Source organism: Lutjanus erythropterus, chromosome 10, assembly GCF_056507025.1.
Source record: "Lutjanus erythropterus isolate fLutEry1 chromosome 10, fLutEry1.hap2, whole genome shotgun sequence".
NCBI lineage: Eukaryota > Metazoa > Chordata > Actinopteri > Lutjaniformes > Lutjanidae > Lutjanus > Lutjanus erythropterus.
This window is the reverse complement of record NC_139326.1, coordinates 28,186,639-28,211,193: the sequence shown is the minus strand read 5'-3', so window position 1 is coordinate 28,211,193 and position 24,555 is coordinate 28,186,639. Positions and strand designations below refer to the sequence as shown.

The window sequence follows — 24,555 nt, the reverse complement described above, 5'->3', positions numbered from 1 at the left end:
ACCTGTCAGGTGGGTGGATTATTTCAGAATAGCGGAAGAACATTTTAACAAATTTGAAAGCAAAATTCAAGAGAAATAAACATTTTGTGCGCACAGAAGAAGTCTTGGAACTTTTGCTTTAACTCATGAAAAATAGGAGCAAAAATAAAAGTGTTGTATTTATATGTATATATATATATGTATAGAGAGAGAGGGAGAGAGAGAGAGAGAGAGAGAGAGAGGGAGAGAGAGAGAGAGAGAGAGAGAGAGAGAGAGAGAGAGAGAGAGAGAGAGTATGTACATGGTACAATGCTGTCTAAATAAGGGGCTGTTATAAATCATTCGTTTTAAAGGTCTGATGTGGAAAAGAACAGTCATCCATAATGCTCAGAGAGGCAAATAAAAGTGAGGGCTTTTACTTTGGCAGATGAATATAAGAGGTCTGAACTGAAAGAACAACACAGGGATATTCAATTATCCTCCCTGGTCATCACACAGGGATCCCCCCTCTTAACGCCATGAAGACTAATGTTCTCGTGTGGTGCAATAAATAACTTTTTATTCCCGCACCGCAGTGGAAAGTTCACCTGCACAGACGATCACAGTGTCTGCCCTCATATTTGTTACTGCGGCCTTTTAATTTGACCTGAGCCAACCTGTCATGCTCCATCAAACGTGGGAATCGGATACCTCAGGAACACAGGCGCCTTTTGCTTTGCGTTATGCCATCCCCACCCCACCCCCTCCTGTGCCTTAACGCATTGAGCCTGGGAGCAGAGAGAAAGTCACCCGCATCACATGAATCAAGCACTGTGACAGGGGTCCGTTGGGTCTGGGATCACACGGAGGATCACAAGTCTCTCTTTTTACTGCTCCCTCTCCCATCTCTACTAGCTGGGGATGAGAGAGGCGGGATGGTCCCTCTAAAGGCAGATATTTCCGTTGATGAAGAGATAAATCAGATCATTTCTGGAGTAAGGAAGGGAGCACAGAGAGAGCCTTCTTGGTCGACCCCCTTTGAGATGTAAATGGCACGGTGGCACTGAAAGAGGGCCAGGTGTCCGATGCAAAGAGGGAAAGCGTGACGGTGCATGCATTCCTCAGGGACCGGGACCATTAACTGTTGCTGTGCCTCATGTGGGCAAACATCAACACATCCCATAATGGTCCATAATGGCCTCGGTGGAGTGACACAATGGATAAGTGTGATTAATAACTATTGACAGGTACTTTCTGTCAAGTTGATCATGTCCACACACACACCTAGCCTACAAAACTGCTAACTAGAACCCTAAAGAGTTCTTTGGTTTGTCCCCATAGGAGAACCCTTTTGGTTCCTGGTAGAACCTTTGATGAAGGATCCACTTAACCCAGCATAAAGGGTTATACCTAGAACCAGCTGTGGAAGGTTTCACCAAGGACCCTCTTGGTGTAACGGTTCCACCCAGAACCCTCCTTGGGGGTTATATTCAAAATCTTCTAAGGGTGCTTTCAAGAACCCACCAAGGGGCTACAGAGAACCTTTTTTATATTCCAAAGGTTTTTGGTAGAAACAGTCTGAGGGGTTCACCCAAGGATGTTTTTATATTCCATGTGTTTTATCTAGAACCCACCAAGGGGGTTCTGCCAAGAACCTTTGTACTATATATTCCAGTGGTTTTATCTAGAAGCCACCTGAGGGGTTCTCCCGAAAACCTGAGAAGCCATCTGAGGGGTTCTCCTGAGAACCTTTTAAGATTCCAATGTTTTTATCTAGAACTCACCCAGGAGGTTCTATTAAGAACCCTTTTATATTCCAAGGGTTTCATCTAGATCACACTCAGGTTCTCCTACTTACAACCCTAGTATATTATGGTATGAAGAACCCTTGACAACAGAGTTCCTCAAGGAGTTTATCAATCCTTCTAAAAGGGAACCCTAAGTCTTAGAAAGAATGCTGGATAAACCCTTGCTTCAACAAAGTGTCTGGAAGCAGTTGATTCTGGGCAGAACCTCAGCCCTGCAGGAAGAACCTTTTTGGAACCCTAATTTCTAATAAGAGTGCACATGCAGTTAGACAATATTCAAATCCCAGTTCCAAAAATGTTGGAACGCTGTGTAAAATGTAAATAAAAACAGGATGCAAGTGACCCATATCCAATTGAGTACAGTACAAAGACAAGATATTTAATGCTCAGACTGATTAACTTTATTGTTTTTTGTAAATATACACTCATTCTGAATTTGATGTCTGCAACTCACTTCATAAAAGTTGGGACATGGTAAACAAAAGACTAGGAAAGTTGTGGAAAGCTCAGAAAACACCTGTTTGAAACACTGAACAGATTAACAGGTTATTTGGTAACAGGTGAGAACATCATGATTGGGTATAGAAGGGGCATCCTTGAAATGCTCAGTCATTCATAAGCATGGATGATGTGAGGTTCATCATGTTGTGAAAAAATGTGGGCAAGTACTCCAACAGTTGAAGAACAACAGTTCTCAACACACAATTTAAAGGAATTAAGGGATTTCGCCATTTACATTCCATAAAAGCATTAACATTAAGCGTATTCACATAAGGGAATAATGACAATGCTTTACATAAGGGGCAAGGCTGAAAACCAGCGTTGAATGTCTGTGACCTTTGACCCCTCAGGCAGCTCTGCATCAAAAACTGTATTAAAACCCCACATAATTGCAAAAACTATATGACCTGAGCGCTGGAACAATTTGGAAAACCGTTGTGTGTAAACACAGTTTGCCGCTGCATCTACAAAAGTTAAGACTCTACCTTGCAAAGAGAAAGACACACAGAGTCCCAACTTTTTACCAAGTGTAAAGATTGCAGTTCCCAGATCAGGTTCTTTTGCTGCTTTCTCTTTTAATCTCTACACTGAGCCCCTGATGGCCAGAGGTCAACAGCTGCAGCTCACGCCCTGCTGAACGATTAGGAACGAGTTAGCAGGCTCTCTGAGGTCATCAAGGTAACAATTTGCAATGAACTCTTTCAAGCCTGAGGCAAAAAGCTCCAATATCCCACACCTCAAGGTGGAGAAAAGAGGCATTTGACAGTTCAAACAGTCAATTAAGAGAAGAACAGCAACCTGTTATTAGTCTAAATGAGGAGAGACACCAGGAATGACCTCTTTAGGGGGAATTTGTTCAAGCTGAGGAGAAAAGCTTAGGAGAGAAGGGTTAAATATTTCTGTCCTGAATGATACTGTCGTACAGTGACTTCAGCCTTTTTTTCATTTGCAGAATATCCAGACAGATACACACCAGAACACAAACTCCCATTTGATAAGATGTATACTATTAAGTCCTGAGGTGATTGATGTGACAGTACAGAATTACACAGTGCAGGAAAAGAAATGGATCATTGCAAATTCTTTCATTACAGTCATAGTGAAATTTAAATAATCATCACTGTATCTAAGAAGCTCTTAAATCCAAGAACCTAACCACTGCAGTACCACAGCTAGTCCAGTGGTTACCAAATTTTTGGGGAACACACTTTATGGTAAATTGCAGGGTCCAGGGTCCAAATTATATATTTAAGTAATGCTTAACTAATGCATGACTCACAATGATTTAATGCATGAATTAATGCTGGATATATCATGATTTCCAGTAGCTCACCATTAACAAGTGAAAAAGGCACTATGACTTTATATGATCAATTCACACCTATTAGATCAAAAGTTAAGGAATGTTAATGCACAATTAACTTCATACACTGATGGAGTTAGCTGGATTTCAGTTAGGCTACATAAAAGTTTATTTACAGGACTGTATTTATATTTATATTTATAGCTTTGGAGATATTGGCTATTGTCTGCCTTTCTTATATAAAGGAACTAGATGACTTGAGCCTTAATTATAACCCTAACCCATTTTTTAAAGGAAAAGTTCCATGTTTTTTGGAAATATCCTTATCTGCTTTTTAGCAGAGTTATAAAAGACTGATGCCTCAATAAGAGTTCAGTCCTCTCATTTAACTCTCATCCACAATAAATAAGTACAAGTGTTCCTTTAAGTTGTGATTCTAAGATTGGGCCCAGATGTCAAAGTGTAAAATGATTATCATAAATAAAATAAATCAGGAGTTTTAACCTTGTTAATGCACGTAGTTTAACCTATGTTGTTGTGCAGACTTGCAGATGAATATTGAACACCAAAAACAAGAATTGAGTGATTGATTTATTGAATGTATTTCTATAATTCTGTTCAAAAGCAGGGTTGTCATGCCCTCTATCTTGGTTGTGGCCTTACTGAATATTTAACAAGGATTTTCGGTCAGGATGGTTGCTTCTATTTCATGTTTTCATACAATGTGATGCAAAAATGTAATTGTTGTAACTGTTGACTGTCTTTGTCTTTTTGTCCTGTATAGTTGACCCATGGTCCTGTACAAACCTGTCAAGTGTGCAAAAGTTTTCCTTTTATGTGACTATGAAAATTTACAGTAAAAATGTAAACAAAGATGTTGATGCACCCTTGGTCCGTCCTACAGACACTATAGTTGGGCCACAGCTTCATTTCAAAGTGATGACCCTAGCGCTCCATCTGGTGGTGAAAACACAACATTACAGACAAAGGAAATACAAAAGCTAGACCATTAATATAAAACATGAATGGAAAAAAACACACAGGCAACACAAAATGCTTTAAGTTGGCTTTAAACAAAGATTTATTTGTAAAATTTAAAGTCATGATGATGCACAGTGCCCCACGGTTGTCAAACATCTTTTTTATAACCCTAATGTGATGGTAAAATTATACCAATCTGTCTTTAAAGTAAGAAAAACATTTTCTCGGGCAAAAGTTACCCCCAAATTTCAGATGAACTTTTCTTCTTTCCTAGTGTTACAAATGTCGATCTAAATATTCTGTCCTACACTTGAAATGATTTAGAGATGTCCCCTCTGCAGTTTCTGTCACTGCTCAATAAAATATAGCATTATAGATTGAAAAATAGATTAATTACAAAACAAATTGTTATTTTACATGTCTTATCTACACAATGAGCATTAAATTAAAATAGAACATCAGCAAAATGTGAGGTGTGTAAATACAAGCAACTAAAAAAAGCTATTGCATATAAGAAAGTGACTGCTGGAAAACGTGTTAACCTCTCAAATCCCATTGCTTTGTATAACTGACCAAACATGCATCTTTTAGCACAAACTTTTTATATTAATTATATACACAAACACATACATGTGTATGCTTATGCTTGTCAAAACTCCCTTTACCTTTTATCATTGCGATGACAGTTAGAAAACAGACAAAAGATTGTCCAATATGTTTTGAAATAAAAGCCTCACAACCTCTGCATGTCTCTGTATTTTTCCCAGAAGAAATGAGCCAGCTTTCCCAAACAGAAATGATACAAATATCCCAAAAAGAAATCTTGAAATCACACCATCCCTCGACTGTAGTAACAGAATAAGCCTGGTCACAGGTAACGGTCATGTAGGTCATCTCAAAACAACGGTCTTGGTCTGCTTTGGAAATTCTAGCAAAATATTTTTTTTAACTAAGAGTTAGACCGAACACACTAACAAGGTCATCTTGGCTCCAACTGGATATTTAAGAAAAGTCCATAAGAACGTCAGCACCATTAGGTGATCACTCACGGTCCAAGATGTCAAAAGAAACACGTGCACAAATACACACATAATACAGATTTGCATTTGGCAAGAGACAGCTTTCAGACTGATTAGCTTTTATCAAGGCAGGAATGTGTCATACAGTGAGGAATGTCCAGTGTTCTCCTCTCTGCTGCCAGAGTAACAGGAATTACTGCTCTGCTCCAAAGTGGCTGGAAGTGCCTGGCACAGTGAATATCAGAGTTTATACAGAGTTAAAGGGTAATTCTTGCATTTTTAAATCTGGGCCCTTTTTTGTTTTACATATTTTGGGGTCTAAATTACTAATGGGTATGGAAACTTTTGCAATTGGTGCAGTAGATCGCTTCTATAATGGAAGATGATCTCCCCGCTTACTGACTGTCTAGGATTTTTTTAATGCAAGGTAGCTGCTTGAATGACAGAGAGTACAGGTGGCAGCAATCCTATGCCGCTTACATTTTTTTCAAGATCATACCTTTTTAAACAATGCTCTGCTCCCCTTGTTCTTGGTAATAAGCACACAACTGCAAGTCACTGTCCATTGAGGTTGGGCAGGTTCGCTCTCAAGATTTAGGATTTGTTCTACAGTGCAGGTTTTTTTGTAAACCGTCTAATGGTTTCCACCCAATTAAGGCCCTAAATTAAGGGGCAAATGTGCCCATAAAGTCTATCCACTAAAAGTACTTGTTTTTTCCACTGACAGCCTCAGATTGTTATTCTAAGGCCTAGTTCAGCCTGCCAGCCTAAGACCATTTTTGGCATATTAAGACTGTATCCAAATTGATTTTAGGAAGCAGAAAAAGTGCATCAAATGTGACTTTTGCAAATTGTATGTACACAAGCCACATTTGAAGTTGGTTTGAAATGCAGTTACAATCAGATTTCCACAGATGCGTTTCAGTCTGACTACTCAAATTTGATTTCAAGGAGTCTTTTGCATTTATCATAATGGGACACCCGGTGACTACGTCAAATGCAGAGTAACAGGACTGCATCAGAGGAGCTCTGCAGAGAGCAGAATGGAGGACAACAAAAGAACTGTCTGTGCACAGACACTGAAATAAATTGTCTCCTGGGAGGAGTTTTGTCTACAGGCTCTCCATTTCGCATGCTTCCACTTTGGAAAGCAGTGTCACCAGCCAATGTAGTTAATGATGCCTACATCATAACCACAGCAACTCATGCAGAAAAGCTGGCGATGTTTGGACACAAATTTGATTCAATGACTTGCAAATAACAGCGTGGACAGTCTGTCCTAAAGACCTGATTTGAGAAACAAATCTGATTTGCTGCAGTCTGAACAAAGCCCAAGTGTCTGACAACATTAGAGAAAGGATCCCTGCAGACTTAAAACTTTTCAGACAGCCCTACATACTGTATATATTATCACTGTCTTCAAAGCCATCAAACTCTTATGACAAAAACAGTCATTTTACCTTGTAGAACACAAGACTTGCTGGTTTACCACTGCCTCTGTCAGTTATTTTTTTGTATTACTGTGTGACTCTGGTGTTTAAACAGTATTTATTAAGCCTAAAACACTGAAGTCACACAGTAATACAAACAAACTGACCAAGGTAACAGAAGACCAGCAACTACTACAATCATCTGCACATTTTCAAACACAATTGGTACCTATTAATCATTTAAACCCCAAAATATATATATATAAAAAAAACATGTGGCCCAGATTTAAAAATACCAGAATTACTCTTTGAACAACATCAATTCAACTGATGCTGAAAACATTGTGACCATTTGTGCACTAACAGAGCATGCACAAACAACACATTTCATGTTCCAACTGTTCTTTAAATAAATAGTGCTTTGTAGAAGAAGACTTACATGAACATAATGTGTTGTGACTCAATTCCACTTATTCAGGAAGATATCAAGAACATAAAACATGAAATGCACAAGTTTCCCTATTGGGAAAAAGCTCAATGTCATTATAATAATACCTCCCAAACTTAGTGAATCCTTAAAGGAATCCCGTCCCTACTATGATCAGCTTCACTAACAGGGAATGTAACAGCTGAAACCTCTACGAGGCTGCCCTCTAGTGAACAAAACCCCTCTTGACACAATAGATTAAGAATGTGAAAAGCACGCAGTTTACATCCACTGCTGCACAGTATTATTAATGCACTCAATAGTGTTGAATTTGAATGGAAATAAATGGAAAAACTGCATAAGCTGCTGTGGCACCTCATTGTTCCATAATGAGTTATTTCAGTTTATTTGGAGAGGGGTTGTATGAACTACTTATCATAGTCGGTGTATTATCTCTATTAAATGCTGGTCAGCACACCCCAGTCTGGAGAAGCAGAGAGGAGTGCAAGGTTGGATGAGCAGCAAAAGGTATTTTAGCCATTTAGAAAAAAGCCCAACCAAAATAAAAATCAAGATCAGTTTAAGTGTATGCTATATTTAGAATATTTTCATTGCTTTACCTTGCCATCACACAGCATTTTCCAATGGGAAAGTGACATAATATAAACCAAACATGACAGTTTCCAAAGCCACCATAATCCTCAAGGAAAAACAGTAATTTTGTCACACAGATTATGGAAGTTGCTGGTCTACTGCTGTATCGATGTGTTAGCTTGTTTGTGTGTGACTTTGGAGTTTCTAAGAAATCTGTTCAGATTCGCTGCAGTCACACAATAACAAACAAACAGATCGAGGCAGGGGTAGACCAGCAACTCCTGTCCTGCAAGGAAAAGTACTGATTTTAGTCTGGTTGGTTTGGAGAGAGTGATATTTGGCTTTTATAATGGTGGTTTCCTATCAGAAAAGGCTGTCTGACAGCAAGGAAAAGTGGTGAAAATATTCTAAATATAGCATACACTTACACTGATACTGATTTTTTTTAGGTGGACCTTTATGTAAGTTGTTAAAATACCTGTTGTTGCCGTTGTGACTAAAATACTGTTCGTTGCTTAGCTTCAGTGCTGGTGCTCCTCTCTGCTTCTTAGAATCCTTGACTGGCATCTACTGAAGGGAACACACTAACTATCGATAAGTACTTCATACATCCCCCTTCAAATAATCCAAACTATGCTTTTAGGTCCCATTTACACCTTGAAACTACACGGCTCCAAAGAAATGACTTTGCTCCCATTGACTCAGTAACATGTCTCCCTGGAATACTAAGACTTACGGCATTAAGCATCAAAGTAGTTTTACACTTAGCAATGATTCTTTAGTGTATGCTAATAATATTGTAGGCAAAATGGTGTCTAAAATGTATAAATGAATACAAAACAGTCCAACACTAGAATAATAGTGATGCTGGTCAATCAGAGACCTTGGCAAGGCTGGCTGGGCGTTGGCTGAAGGGTGCTGGTGCTTTGTCCTCACACACAAACACACACACTTCGACACACACATGCTGACTACTGCAGAGCTACAGGTATGTATCCTGTTCTGTGCTGCTAAGGCTTTGTGTGGATCGCTGCAGAGAAGATTCTTTGGCAGGTGGAAGGTCTGTAGGGGGCTCTTGCTGCTGGTGAGGTGAGTCTGTTTCAGTCTGTGGCGTAGTCAGTGGCACAGTCTCCGGCGTCTCACTGCTGACTGGTGGTGGCGCTGGTGGATCTGAGGGTGGAGGCGGAGGTGGATGGTCAGTGGGAAGAGAGTAAGGATTAGGGATCTCCTCAATGGGCTTGGATTTCTTCATGCTTTTCTTCTTCTTGCTTTTCTTCTCCTCCTTGCCCTTCTTCAGCTGTGGCGTGGGCTGAGGCACCTCAAGTACAATGGTGGGGTTCTGCTGCAGGTCCTGGCGCCGTGGCGGCTCAGCCAGCATGATGAGCCGAGCGCCATGCATCCTTGGGGGCGATTTGAAATTCAGCTCTCCTCGGTTCTTCTTCCAGCGCTTCAGCTGGGTGTGATGCTCTCTTTCCACATCTCGTGCTGTCACCGGCACCTCCAGAATCTGCAACAGGAAGCAAAAGATCAAATCTGGAGTCACTAACATGAAGATCATCACAAGAGGTCTGTAGCAGTATGTTCTTTCCATGTGTAATTGTGTTAAAAATCTGAACTCTGAACTGAGTAAATGTCAAAGAGCCTCAGGGCTGGTGTGCCTACATGGTCACCCACACTCAAGACGACCCTTCATATAAGAGGCGGTATTGTTGGTCTGGACAGACACTCACACAAAGCTTGGCACAGGAACCAGACACTGAGGCAGTCAGCACTCTGGTCAATTGGTTTCTGTATCACTTTCATTCTCAGTGTCTCTGCTGTTTCCTCAGCTGCATTTCTGAACAGCCGTTGTTCAGGAGTGACACAATACTAAACTACATCATTAAAAGGCGACTCCATCTACAATCTTTTCAATCTTTTTCAAATGGTAACTTCAACTTAGCCTTCCTCACAAACCAGCAACAAAAGGTAGAGTGCTGATTCCCTCCTCTCCCTCAACTTATGGGGTTTATATGTAACAACATTATCATGCAGAAGCCTACATCAGGCCAGGTGGGGAAATGTTTTTAGAAGGGCTTGTGGAAATATCATTTTGATGCTAAAATATATGTATGTATGATGTAAAAACCTTAAAAAAATAAAATAAAATAAATAATGGAACCGCTGTGTAAATGATTATGCCCGAGTAATATGACTTATTGTCATTAACAAAGACAGCTAACGCCTTAAGCTAACCTTAGCGTATGTTTTTATACATTACCACCTGCCACATCTAATGCTATTCATGTTGAAAGAATGAAGGGAAAGAATTCTGAGACATAAAAATAAGAGGACATATGCACACACTTACTTCTTCTAAACTTACTACTTCTAAACTACTAATTTGTAATTGCTGGATTCCATTAAAATGCATCCCACAGATCAAATTGTCTCTGGCTAGTTGTATAAATAAAAAAACACAACTTGAAAATTAGCACAGAGGCACTTGGGCACCTGTTATACAAAAATAAGGTTGAGTTTGCTGATAAAAATTGTCAGATTTTTTTAAATAGAATTTTTAAAGTTAGCCTATATAGAAATATAAACTTTCCTGCGCTTCAATGCACCATGAAGTCCCTGTTTCTGTATCTGTGTCAGTAAGTGAAAAACCTGCAACTGAAGAATGTAATTTGGGTTGTACTTATTAAATGGCATTCCAGCTTTGCATAAAGAAAAATATCATGAAGATGTACATGAAAATAACAAGTATTAAACATGACCCAGCCCTTGTGTGATATAAACATTTCAGTTTCTGGATTAATTTAACTCCTCCTGAACATGGTAGAAAATTTCACACATGGACAATTAGGCCGAGCTTGCCCACAAGTGACTTGAAACACCTTCTGGTTAAAGGATTGTTTCCCTAGTCACTACACCATGTTGCTGTTACCTCTCGAACGAGGAAGCCCTCCTGCATGTATCGAGGCTCGATGGCTCTGAGAAGCTCCATGGTTTCATACTGGCCCTGGCAGGCCTTCAGCTTTTCCCGTGTTCCCAGCATGCACTTAAGCAGCACCAAACCCACACGAAAGATAATCTTCACTCCTGGGAGAGGGAGAAGAGATAGGTGATTGAGCATCACTGAGTAACTTTTTGTTGACAACATCTGGCACCACTGCAGATACAGCTCTATTTATTTTTGTTTGGTTACCGTCGCAGAGGAACATGTCCCAGACACGCAGCACGGAGGCCCAGGGCAGGGTCCTGGAGAAGGCACACATAAACCATTCGGTCATGTAGAGGATGGGGTCGATCTTGTGTTTCTCCAGATGGCGGAAGGCTAGCGGGGAGACACGTCGCAGCAGAGCGAACAGGATCTCTCCATCCAACTGTATAGCTTCCTGAAAGGGACACAGGTAGGAAAGCATTAACAGAGAAAACAAAAGCCATTGTGCTCTGTATTGTCAAGCCTGAAACCTGATATGCATGGGATGTTCAGCCATTAAAAACAAATCAGTCCAAGTGCATAATGTTGCGGTTTGCAGTTTTCATGAGGAAACATTTCAAGTATTGTTTCCATTTAAAATGAATTATGTCATACACAACAATAATGCTGAACCAATTACGCAAGATAGTTTACTCATGTTATTGTGGGAGTAAATCATCTAATTTTAATTTATGGTCTGTCAAGACTGACAACGCCTCATTGGTTTCATCAGTAAGTCACTGCTTCATGCTGTTTCTGTGCAGCAATAACAGTGCATTCCAGTTTTACTGTAAACACTGATTTACTTAATCTGGATTATAGTTCTTAGAAGGGCAGAGTCAGATGAAATAACATGCTCTCTGGTGATGTCATCATGAATGTGTGCATGTGTTTCAGTCTTACCAGGCCAGGACTGTAGTAACCAGGAAGATACTTCTCACAAATCTGGACCAGCCCCCAGAAGGCATCCTGTGGAAACACACACAGATGATGTCAGGATATTAAGTGGAACCGTTTGTTTTATCGCACATTTCCCTGTTCTCAAGAAAGGCAGATTAATACCAGAAATTACTTGGATAATAAAAGAGGCTCAAACCTGGCCACTTGTTTTCTTCTGCTATATTTAATTTACTGTAAGTGTAGTGCTGAATCTTCAGGGGTTGTAACACCCAGTCCTACTGAAACTAAACACTACCACTAAGATGGATCACATTAGACAGTCAGCAACATCTGAATCATATACATTATGTTATTTTCATCATATCCAAATTGTTTGATTTTAAGTTATGATTGCTGATTTTTTTTATTGATGCAGTTTGTTTGTTTTCAGTTGGGATGTTATGAACAACTAATTTCCCTATCAATTAAAGACAATTTTATCTTCACTTTTAGACTAGGCCACTGGTCTGAAAGTAAGAAAACACTCAGAAAACAGTGCCATATAAGTTTGCATGGTGAGACTAACGTTAGCAGTGCTAGCATCAGCAGTAGGCTCTCCTTGCAGGTTAACTTCCATATGCCTGTGTTGAGTGTTGTTACTCATTGCTCTAGACAAGTGGTTATATGCCAGTTTATTTCATCACAACCTACATATAATCTTATTTCCATTTTCTAGATTAAAATACTGTCAAACTGTGATGGTTATTATTCAGTTTCTGGATCAGCAGCTCAAGGATTTAACTCCAGATGACATCATCTGTATAGTCTGTTTTAATTTATGCCCTCGAACAAGTCTATTTTCAGCTGAACAGAGACAGAGCTGTAAATGTGATAGGAAAAGCATGTGTGAGTTCTATTCTTAGGTACATTTCACTTTTAAAGACCAAAATAATAACAAGGCTTCAGCAGGTTGTCTTTTAACACTGGCCCAGATGACCAATAACTCCACAGCTGACACAGTATTACAAAGCTTACTAACATATGGTGACAGTATACTCACACTGAACAAAGCTTAGTTTATACGAGGTTTGTGGTGGAAGGGAGACGTACCTCAGCAGGCATGTGCATGAGCAACACAGCAGCAATGGGAGCCTGAGCCTGGCAGTATCCCTCCTCTGGTCTGTACAGAGTGTAGGCCTTAAGAACACGGAACAGGTCCTGCTGCCTGTGAAAGGTCAAAACATCAATACACACAACAGTTAGTCAAATGGGATTCTGACATCAGTTCCAGAGTATAATGTCACAACCAGGGTTTCTGCAAGTTCAAGTAAAACCTTTTAAGACAAATATGGATGCAATTTAAGACCCATTTCATGTCCCTACTGGAAAAAAACAGTAGTAAGGATAGGAAATCTTTTGCTTTCCACATTTAAAGGTTTTAGTGACAAATGAGGGAACGTGGTTTGGAACAACTCATCTTCATAGCCTTTATATGATTGGTGTGAATACAGGTGGCTTTTTATGGTGGCTTTAAGCTTCTCTAACTTCAAATGCTTCTAACTCTAATACCTTTAGATCAAAAGTTCTTAATTTCAGTGTTTTCTTGCACAAGGTACTGCAGGCTTCAAATTTGTTATTTTTATCAGGCTTCAACCAAACACTAAATGTGCTGTTCTTGAGCCATATATCACTAACCCTGCACTTACCCCTATGAGATGAAAGTCAATTAACAGAAAAAAATTTAAATGATTACTTCTAGAATTTTTCTAAACGCCACACACTAGCTGAGAGTGCTCTGATAAAGTCTGACTGGATTGAATAGTTTGAATATGAGGTTATTCCTCCCATTTTGGTTTTGCTTTGTAATCTTTATAGCATGGTCATTACAGTTTTTCCTCTAAAACACATTTAATAGCAAGGCTAAAACTGACAAAACCTTATGCGAGTACATTAACTGAACAATTCAATCAAGTTTTAAGATGCATCAAAACATTTTAAGACGTAAAATTAAGAGTACTGTATTTTAGAAATTTTAAGACAGATAAAGGACCTGTGGGAAAACAGGTCACATCACATCAGACAGCCTTACCCGTGTCCTCCCCGTGACACAAACATCTCATGGAAAGGAAACTGTCGATGGAGATCTTTCTCAATCACATCGAGCCATTTGGGGTCCCCAGGCTGGCTATCCAGCTCCTGACAAAACACATGGAGGAGACTGTGAGATGTCGTTATTCCACACCAACAGCACTGAGAGCAATTGAAACACTTCAAAAAGTGGATATTCTCTACAAGTCTCTCAACAGAGAATATTTGTATTTCTCTATTTTATACCAAATGAAAAGTAATGAAAACTGCACTATTAGGCTTAATGCTTAATTTCATATTTTGATGATACTGAATTGAACAAGAACTGGAACCAGCTCTTTGTAGAAAACATCAGGGCTCTCAGCCAAAGAAGTAACAGAGGTGGCCATGGCTACAGTTTCAGTAACAATTTCAAATGAAATTTAAAAATGAAATAAGTCCTAAATAGTGCACAAAAGAAGCAGTAAGGAGGAAGTGAAAGAGACACCTCTCTGACCTGAAACTTTCCTTGGTTCTGCTCTTTCTTCATCTTCCCACCAGACAGATAGAGCCATGCACGTCCACGGAGGGAAGGAGGGATTCCTTTCTGGCACCGCAGCCTCACCTGAGCCACAGAAGAACAATGTTTTATCAAATAAAGGAGGACACAAAGAAAACAAGCGTGACAAAGGCTTGCAACAAGCCAAGCATGGCATTATGTAAGCTGCTACTATGTGTACTGTCAGTGGTAAAAGCACTGGACTGTCACTTGGTATTGGTTCCTTTTCTTGAGTACATGTACATGTACAACAGATCTCTTCAAACCACTGAGTAACAACTCACTGATATCTGCGTGCCTTTCTTACAAAAAATATTTTGCTATGTCACAGCTGGTAACTATTAATACAAATTTCATGCAGAATGTCTTACCAACAAAATGCAGCAGATAATAAACCGACAGTGAAAGAACCAAAAAACTCTCCACTTGTATTTACTTAAGTTGTAACAATACCATAAATTTCAACTTCAATACAAAACAAGTATAAGAAATGATAGTTAATACATCTTTAGATACAACAGCAAAAAGAAAAAACAGACACAGTAGGCACGCAAAATGGGATCTTTTTTTTTTTTTTAATTAACAACCTGCACACAGTGCTGGGACAGAAAGAGGCACTGAGCACTGTCTGGTGCTGCAGAACAATTTTCAGCAGGACAATAAAGGCTGAACTGAATTAATTAATTATTATTATTAGAACTCAGTTTTCTTATAGCTTCAGTAGTTTCCATACTATCAAGTGTATAATTAACACAGATTGAAATAGATACTTTTGACAAGTCATTATTCAAGATTAATAAAATTATTATTATTATTCAAATAAAGTGAGTACAATAGAACATTTACACAACAGCCACATTGATATGACATAGTAGCAAGGTTGGAAATTAGCACCAGCCACCAGCCAAAGTTTGACCTGAAAAAAAATTAATTAGTGTCATTAGTAACACCTGTGTTTACACTATTATTTCACGACAAAATGGCTGCTGTGTCTATTCCTATAATCAGTTTGCAGAGTTTGTTGGTTCTTGACATGTCACAGTAGGAAAATTACAAGTGTAAATACTAAAATCAACTGCGACTGGGATACATGATTAAGACAGAGTTACTGTTAACAGATGTTGATACAATTTGATATACCTTTGGATTACAGTTTTGAGAAGTCTAGATACAATCCTTTCATATTAAAAAAGCTTTTGTTTTATAGACATGTCTAATAATGATTTTGTGACCTTGCATAAACCTGAGTGTTTAAATAAATTTCCCTTAAGGCAACGAGAGTCATCAGTTGAATTTAAGCTCTTTACTGCGTATCTGTGACATGTTAGTGATAGCCAGGCTTAACCCAAAGCATTTAAGAACTGTAAAATGAGATCAACATACTCTATGTGTGACCGTGTGAATACTAAACGCCTGCTGCAGTGACCACATTTTACTGTGTTCACAGCATGGCACACAGTAATGCCGGATAAGCACTGCTAAGGTTAATTTCCAAACAGGCTAATTACTGAAAGTTACAGAAACATTACAGTGATAAAATACACTTAACATCAACAAGACAGTGCAACATCATAAGTAAATGAGACCGAGTTGAGTTATCGTGCTACATGAACCTGACAGCACATTGTCAGTGACTTCTGCACTCCCATGACAACAGGAAAAACAGAGATTCGAGGAAACTAAAAAGTTTCCTTGCAGAGAATTAGAGACAAGTAAACTGAAAAAGCACTATTTTTAAAGTAGAATTTCAAAGTAAAAGTCTCTGGACATAAATGTCTGAATGTGAGGTAAACACTGTCAGCCATCAAGCCTCTTCAGTCTTCCCAATCCATATGGATCAATGACCCAACACAGTGGCCAGACACTGTTCAACTGGACATCTATACATTTTTGAATCACCAGGTAGTGTTAGGCTAAGTGTTGTCTGTAAATAACCAACCTCTTAATAACAAACTGTATAATCTGAGCTAAGATTTAGTTGGAGAGGACAGTCATATTTACTGCTGCTGCTGCTGCTGTAGCCTGTGACTGTACTCCGGCAGTCTCCCACTCAAGCTAGCGGTCCATCAGCAATAACTGTCACCACCATCATTTAGCTTTTCACCACAAAGGCAGTGGATATTCTGTGCCTCAAATCTCACCGTGAAAGCTTTGGTTATTAGTGCGGTTGTTTCTTGCTTCACTGTAGTCATATGTAAGTGCTATTTTCCCCCAAAAGGGGGTGTGGCCATGGCTATTGATGAAGTAATGCTTGTCTAAATGTCTGTTTAGTAATTTTACACTAGATGGGCCTCACAGCAAATGTATGGTCTTCATATATGCTGTAGTAGTTAGGAGGGAAACCGTTTTGACCAAATCTGCATTATTCCTGTACACACTACAACTTATGAAATCTACCAAGCTGCTTACTCAGAATCAGAATGAGGTTTATTGTCAAGAAGGTTTTCACATAGAAGGACTTCGCCTTGGTATATTAATATACAATAAACACTATGAGAAAATAGAAAGAAAGATTAAAGCAAGTACTACTACTCAAGAAAATTAGGTTGGGGAAATTAGGTGCTTGGCATTGAATCTGAATGCAGAGGAATATAGCAGCCTTAAAACACCCAAACTGTAAGCAGATGCTGTATACATTGGTACATAATTACATGTAACCTTGGAATACCCTAAACACAACTCTGGCGGGGTATCCAAGTAACAGTGCAGCTATAATCTTTCATACAGAGTCACAAGCCACTGTTGACAAAATAGACTGGCTGAACTAAAATACAAATTTTAACCCAGTGTTTCAATACGGTACTGAAATTGGTGTTGGTTTGATTTCCATTTCCATTTATGGATTCTTTTGTTTGTTTTGTTCTGATATAAAGCTGGCACACTTCCTCAAGGAGAGTATGTCAGCTGTAAAGTTACTGTAAACAAAAGGAGCATAATAAGGGATCAGAAACCCTGACCTTCACTACTCAACCTTTGACAACACCCACACAACAGGCGAATGAAAACAGCTTAAACACACCATTTCTTCCTCTTATGATGTGCTATTCCCTCCCTTGCACTTGAGCACAGCTGTAGTCTTTAGCCACAGCACCTTTATTACATGGTTTTCTCATAGGAAGTCAACACAGCCCCACCCTGAATCTGAGACTGTCAATTTGTCACATGGTGCATGGGGCGATAAAGGGATGGGTCGCGTCCTGCCCTGCTGCTGACTCATGGAAATGAGGTGAAGTCGCAGCTCTGTGCTGAACTGCTGTGTTTCACACACAGAGAACCAGCTAGACAAGTGAAGCTGCAAACAATGTGTCAACAAAAGTCTTGTCCTTGTGCAATCAAATACTTGAGCAATGTTATTTGCCTTGTCTGATCATGTGCACAAAACTACCCAGGAGTGAAAAAATGCAATGGTGGTAGAAATGCTTTGGAAAAGTGAACCAATAACAATATGGCATGGTGCAAACAAACCTGTTGTCATTTTGTGTTACCGAGTTAAAACTTGGTGCTGACCTTGTTGTATCTCTTGATCATCCACTTTTCCCAGTGGGCGAGCATGTCCAGCCACTTCACCTCCCTCTGCCTGAGCACTGCTGGAGGCACATCCTGAGCTCTAGGGGACAAAGCAGAGAAAAGATGAGAAAACTCAATTTTATTATTTTGTACATTAAAGGACCAGTGTGAGGGATTTAGTAGCATCTCACAGTGAATCTACAGACTGCACATCCTTGTGTCACTCTAAACTTCAAAGTGTGAAGGACAACCCTCAGTGGCCACTAGGGATGGGTGAAATCAAACTTTTTAAATTTGATATCATCGGAAAATCACAACACATAGCAGTAGCCATTGATAACAAATGTATTACAAAAGCAAACAATATCTGAAATAAAGCATACATTATTTTTATGAGCATGCACCTCGTATCTTCGTATCACCTCGTTTTGTTTTGTTTTTTTTAATAGAGATAAACTGATTAACTGATTGTTAATCAGTGAAGGGAAGTGCTTACAATGTGTGACCCTGATACAACTGAATAAAAATGTTTGCACTAATAAGTGTAAAAATAGTCCATTACACAGAAATGCTATAGTAAAAATGACAAATCGTCCTCATAACTTTCAGGGTGAGTTGTTACCCATGTTTCTGTTGTGTGGCACTTTCTTGTCTCACATAGCACGCGTTACTATATTTTTATCGACATGTGAAAAGTAGCCCCACACCACTCGACGTGTCCTTTCTGCTATGTGACAGTGTGACTGCATGGCTGTTAGGCAGTTCTCATGTCTCATAGGCATGTGACATGGGCCAGCTAAAGAATAATGTCAGGGCTGTTTATTAGCACAAACATTCAGAAGTACTGAAAACATGGAAGTGACACAGCCACACACATTCTGTATTTATATAACATTATTATTGAAAATTTTTAAGGGAATATCAAAGGATAACAAATGAGTGACTTGTGAGAATCAATGCATTGATCCTGATCTAGAGTCACTGTTTGGTTGGTCTGTTCTGCGATATTTTGGAAACGTGGAACTGCAACATGGTGGAATCTGTGGAAGAAGACTTTCTTAATAATGCCATTACAGTTCATACAATGACTTTAAAAATCTGTTGTATTTTCATCAGATGTTCCTCACTTTCTATATGTAGCTAACAGTTGTTGCTGCTAGTATTAGCATATTCCTTGACCATATTCTGTCAGTAAATCCCTCTAAATCATATACACTGGTCATTTAAATCAATATTAAAACAAGTGAGACAGAACAACAGACAACAACATCAAAATCTACTCTTATTTTTGTAAAGGCAGACTGAACCAGGTGAAAAAGTTTGTATATTTTCTGATAAAGTCAGTCTAAAATAAATCTCTTAACTGGATAAACACAAAAAAGATACTTGTTATCAGCAGGCTCTTGAATAATGGTGTGACATAAACAAAAAGACATCAAGAGAAGCAATTCATCTCCCAGCATGTGCCATCAGATCTGCGTGTGTGGCCATCTCTCATATGCAGTCTGTAAACTGTGCAGTGAGTCAAAAATTAACAACTACTAGCCTACCTTGTTTTGAGGAGACTATAAAAAGACACAAACTCAGATCCAGCCCATTTAATAGCAAAGCCCATTTAACCTCAAAGAGCTGCAGCGAGGATTTGACTCTCCTGTGATGTAATTTAGCTTCAAAACATTTACAGGCAAGAAAAATTAGGGAGTGCACATAATATTCTCCAGCTGAAAAAGAAAACGTAGGCAAGGCTAACCTACATTATGAATGAGGTCTGATGCTTTCCTACACTATATTATTATCTCATCAGCACAGGCCTGTAATTGTAGGGTTAAAACATCTTCAAAGAGGATTTTATTTTAACTTGGGACAGCCCTCTTTGAGTTATAAAAAGTTGTAGATGTACATGTTAGGGATCAGTACAACAATGTATACTCCAGCTTCAGCCTCTGGAGACGTTAAGCTATGATGAGTTACTTTCAATCACTGCCAAAGAGTGTAACTTAGACCCTACGTTTGTGACCACCTATAAAACTATGAGCCAAAAGAGGCCCTCTGGTAACAAGGCACCAGAGCTGTGGCTCTGAGTCTGCCAATACTCCACAAAACAGGAAGCTTCTAGCCAGCCAGTGCTTGGCACAACTTTCACTCCTTCCACTATTTCTGTGCTGTAATGTAGGCTTAAGGCCCCCAGTAAAAAGAGGAAGAAAGAAAGCCCTTCTTAGAAAAAACACTGTCATTTGGCTTAAAGGCTATGAATAAATGTATTCAAATGAACAACAAACAAGGCAGTGTGAAGTGATTTTTCAGCTTTTCCCACTAAAGAACTGTTAGTCATATCTGGTTTAAATGATGAAGTGAAGTACAATTATGCTACATGTTAGCAATCTATTTTTAAATCTGCTTGCATCTAACTTTTATATTCACCATATTCAGTGGTGGAGGAAGTATTTTGATCCTTTACTTAAGCAAAAGTACTAATACCACACCGTAAAAACACAAGCCCTGCATTGAAAATGTTACTTAAGTAAATGTATGGAAATATAATCAGGAAAATGTAATTAAAGTATTAAAAGTAAAAGTACTCAATGTAGAAAATGACCCTGAGTTTTAAACTGCTACATATATGATACCATTAGATTATTATTACTCGAGCATTTATATACAAACATGACTGTACTGTTGTAGTTGGTTGAAGTGGAGCTCATCTAGAAGTATTCTGTTAAAGACTGCAACCAATCATTATTTTTATTATGGATTAATCTCCTGATTATTTTCTCCAGAGCCCAAAGAGTTTGTTTTGGTCAGCCAACAGTACAAATTTCAGAATATTAAAAATAAATTGCAATTTTAAGGTAAGACAGGAAAGAACTTGGACTGACTAAATGTTTTTGCATGAAAAACAATAATCATAAAAACTGCCAATTAATATTCGGTGAGTTGACTAATAGATTTTTTCCATGGCAACCATACTGATATGAAATATGAGAGTAAAGAAGCTACCAATTAATGTTACAATAATTATACCAACTAAATTCCTGTTCCATTTAGTGTAGCACAATCTTTCCAGTGAGCCAACATGCACAAAAAGCACCCTAACTTTGCTGACCTGAATGGAAGAACCTCAGTTAGTATCATTGGTAATCCTTGTGTTAACACTACAATTTCATGCCAAACTAGCTGCTATGAATCTATCTAATGGGTATATTTTTAAAAACACATTTAAAAGCTCTTCATATGTTCTGAATGCAAAAATTTGAATTTGTGAGGCACCTAGTCACAAAAACTGTCAGATAAATGTAGTGAGGTAAAAATTACAATTCTTAAAGTACAAGTACGTCCAGTGGAGAGCAGTTATCTGTACTCAAGTACAGGTGCTTAAACAAATGTACTGTGTTATATTCCACCACTGATGTTACCAATCCATCTTAATGTGCTTGCATCTAGGGCTGCAACTATTGATAATTTTCACAATTAATCAATCAATAATTTAGACTGGAAAATTAGAACTGGTCATTACATCAACATGATATTGTGACATGAAACTAGATATTGTCTTGAATTTTGGACATCAGTATATCATGATATTGCATTAGTGTTGTTTTTTCCTGGTTTTAAAGGCTGCATTACCGTTAAGTGATGTAATTTTCTAAAATTACCATACTGCTCTAGCTGTTCTATTATTTGCCTTTACCCACTTGGTCATTACACCCACATTAGTGATGATTAGTTACGTCTTTGTTTAAATGGGAAGGCATCAATAGTCATCCTTACAATACAGATGCAATATCAATAGAGGTATTCAGTAAAAAAAAATATCATGGTAGCCTATTTAATTTTGTATAATGGAGGGTAGGGCTGCACAATTTGGTGAAAAAAAAAAAAAAAAAAAAGTCATATTACAGTTATTTTCACTGCAACTGTGATTGCAATATGTGATACAATTACTGGATATGATTAGTTTTGCATTACAATTTTCATGTCCCCTTTAAAAAACAACAAAAAAAAAAACTAAAATGATGATGTGATTTTTATTGAAGTTTGTACCAGATTTCTTTCATCTGGAGAACAAGATTTTCAGGCCAGGTCATCTATGCAGCACTACAGTACCTCATTATAATGGTGTTTTTTTCATACATTTAACCTTTTTCAAATAAACTGTAATTGTAATTGTAATGTTTTGTAATTGTAAACTGCACTTGGCGATATTGTGATTATATTGCATTTGCAATTAATTGTGCAGCCCTAATGTAAGAGTAATATGAACCCAAAAACAACATATAAAACAGTAAAAGACTTACAGGGACCATTTTACTGCACAATGAATACTTTCACTTTTCATACTTGACATATATACACACATTCTGGTGAGTATATTTGCATTCTTGCACTTGCAGGACTTTTACTTGTAATGAAGTATTTTCACAGTGTAGTATTTGTACTTTTACTTCAATAAAGGATCTGAATACTTCTTCAACCACTGGATAACCATAATTCTCCATTCCATCATGTAAACCATTTTCTCGTGTAGATATCACTTATTATCCAGGTCCTTTGTGGGGAAAAGCTAAAAAAAACAAAAACAAATCATATTATCTTGTTTGTTACATTTTCATTTTAAGTCATTTATGCCTTTAAGACAAATTACAGTGTTTGTTCTCAAGTAAAGGATCTGAATACTTTCCCCACCACTGTATTTGCCTCGTTGTGTGAGGCTGGACACTGGACATAAATAACACATTGTGCCACGCAGCTGGTTGGGAGCCCTGTTGTGCAGCAGAAGCACCAAGACAACAACACCAACACAACTTGTGATATGTCAACATAACTAGATTAAGTACTTAGCTCTGCTCTCAACTGTGGTCAAAGTGGATTGAAATGTACTACCCGTAATTTAAACAAGAGAACACAGATGAAGTCAATGGGAATGAATCAGTGCAGAACTAAAACAAACTTACGACTCCTCCGTGTACTGCTGAGCCCCACCAATAAATCCATATTTATCGGTTTGTTTGTCGCTGGTGAAGCCATTGATCTCGGAGTCCGATCCCAGGGAGCTTTCATCGTCAATATGACTGCTACTAATGGTCCTGATACTCCTTGTGTCCACTGATTGACGGCCGTTCTCTATCTTGGCCATGGTAGCAGGAGAGCTAACAGGCTAGCCAGGTTAGCTAACGTCAGCGAGATTGTTGACAGACAGCCCAAAGTCAAAACTGCTCCTCTGCTCCTTCATATGTTGTCGAATCAAACAGCACAGACGCCATGATTTCTCCACTTGAGTCAAACTTTCCAACTGCTTTTCTCTCAGTAAATGCTATCTAACGTCAACGCTACAACTGTCAGTCGACATCAAATAGGTTAATGCTTTAGCTAGCTGGGTTAACTGAATGCTTATTCAGATTTAACATTAGCTAGCTAACGGTGGGTTGCTAACGTAAAGTTAGCCTGAACTGCTCGTGCCAACTCAACCCAAAACTATTTCTCCATTAACCCTACCGTCAACAATTTAACGTTATTTTGCCCTCCTGATTTTCATAGTTAGACATTTACTAACTATGTTAGCAGGTTAATAAACTAGTTTATCATGTTTACAGCTAACGGCGTCTTGTTTCGCTGTCCTGTCATCCCGACTGTGCTGGACAGATTTTGTCTCGACCGTCAGCAGCAGGGTTGCCAGGTCTGTGTCACAAAACCAGCCCCACGGCGAATAAAACCAGCACAGAAGCCAGCCCACAATTAGAACGTTCAACAGCATTGCTGTCATTGCAAAATGTATTATAATATCTACAAAATAATATGTTAAGCGTGCCAGCATTAAAAGCAATTTTCCCAAAACAGTTCTGTCACCTAGGTCCTAAAACGGCTTTGTGTAAATTAAATTCCCTGCCTGTCTGGACAACAAAAACATACATTTACGGTAGTTAATACAATACCTCACTGCAGCACCTTATCATGTTACTTCACTATATTTTAATCATATACTTTAATGTAATTTGCATATAAAATAGGTCTGCCCAACCGCGGACAAATTTTTTTTTACCTATAACAACACTTCAAAAGTAGGCCAATTCCGCGGGACCTGGCAACCCTGCTCGACCACCAGCAGCACAGTCTCCCCGTCCTGGGAAATTGTACTGTCTTAATGTCACCCCTAGTGGCTGTTTTAAGAAGTAAATCTCATGTCTGGGAAAAAAAATTTACTGCTTGCACTTTGTCTGTCCTACCTTGCAATTTATTTAAATCGTCTTCTGCAGAGCAGATCTCCAAGTAAACCACAAATTTACTCTAGAAGAGGGATAGTCAGCTTGCACTGCACAGGGACCACTTTTGCAAAATGATAGGTAGTACAGGCACTGTTTTATGCATGTCTTATATGCACACAAAGGGTCCAGTGCTGACATGGAGTACATGCAGTACAGCAAATGTGCAAAAATAAATTCTTGTGTCAGGTAGGTTTGACCTTTTTGTGATAAAATTTTAACCTTTTCTTAACATCTTTTTATACTATGTCATTGCCAACATTTGTGCTGAATAATGCCAAGTAGTCACTCATATAGAGA

The 24,555-nt window shown here is 38.6% G+C and overlaps 1 protein-coding gene across 1 annotated transcript; it reads right to left on the bottom strand.

Moving 5' to 3' along the window:
- Positions 1–8,861: 8,861 nt before the first annotated feature.
- Positions 8,862–23,662, bottom strand: LOC146320590 (TBC1 domain family member 10A-like). The gene is made up of 9 exons (XM_084728909.1): positions 22,951–23,662; positions 17,999–18,098; positions 14,450–14,557; positions 13,955–14,061; positions 12,976–13,090; positions 11,890–11,955; positions 11,212–11,401; positions 10,951–11,105; positions 8,862–9,528 (listed from the first exon to the last, which is right to left on the bottom strand). The coding sequence occupies exons 1-9, from the start codon at positions 23,130–23,132 to the stop codon at positions 9,004–9,006; spliced, it is 1,548 nt and encodes a 515-aa protein (XP_084585035.1). The 5' UTR covers positions 23,133–23,662; the 3' UTR covers positions 8,862–9,003.
- Positions 23,663–24,555: the final 893 nt, after the last annotated feature.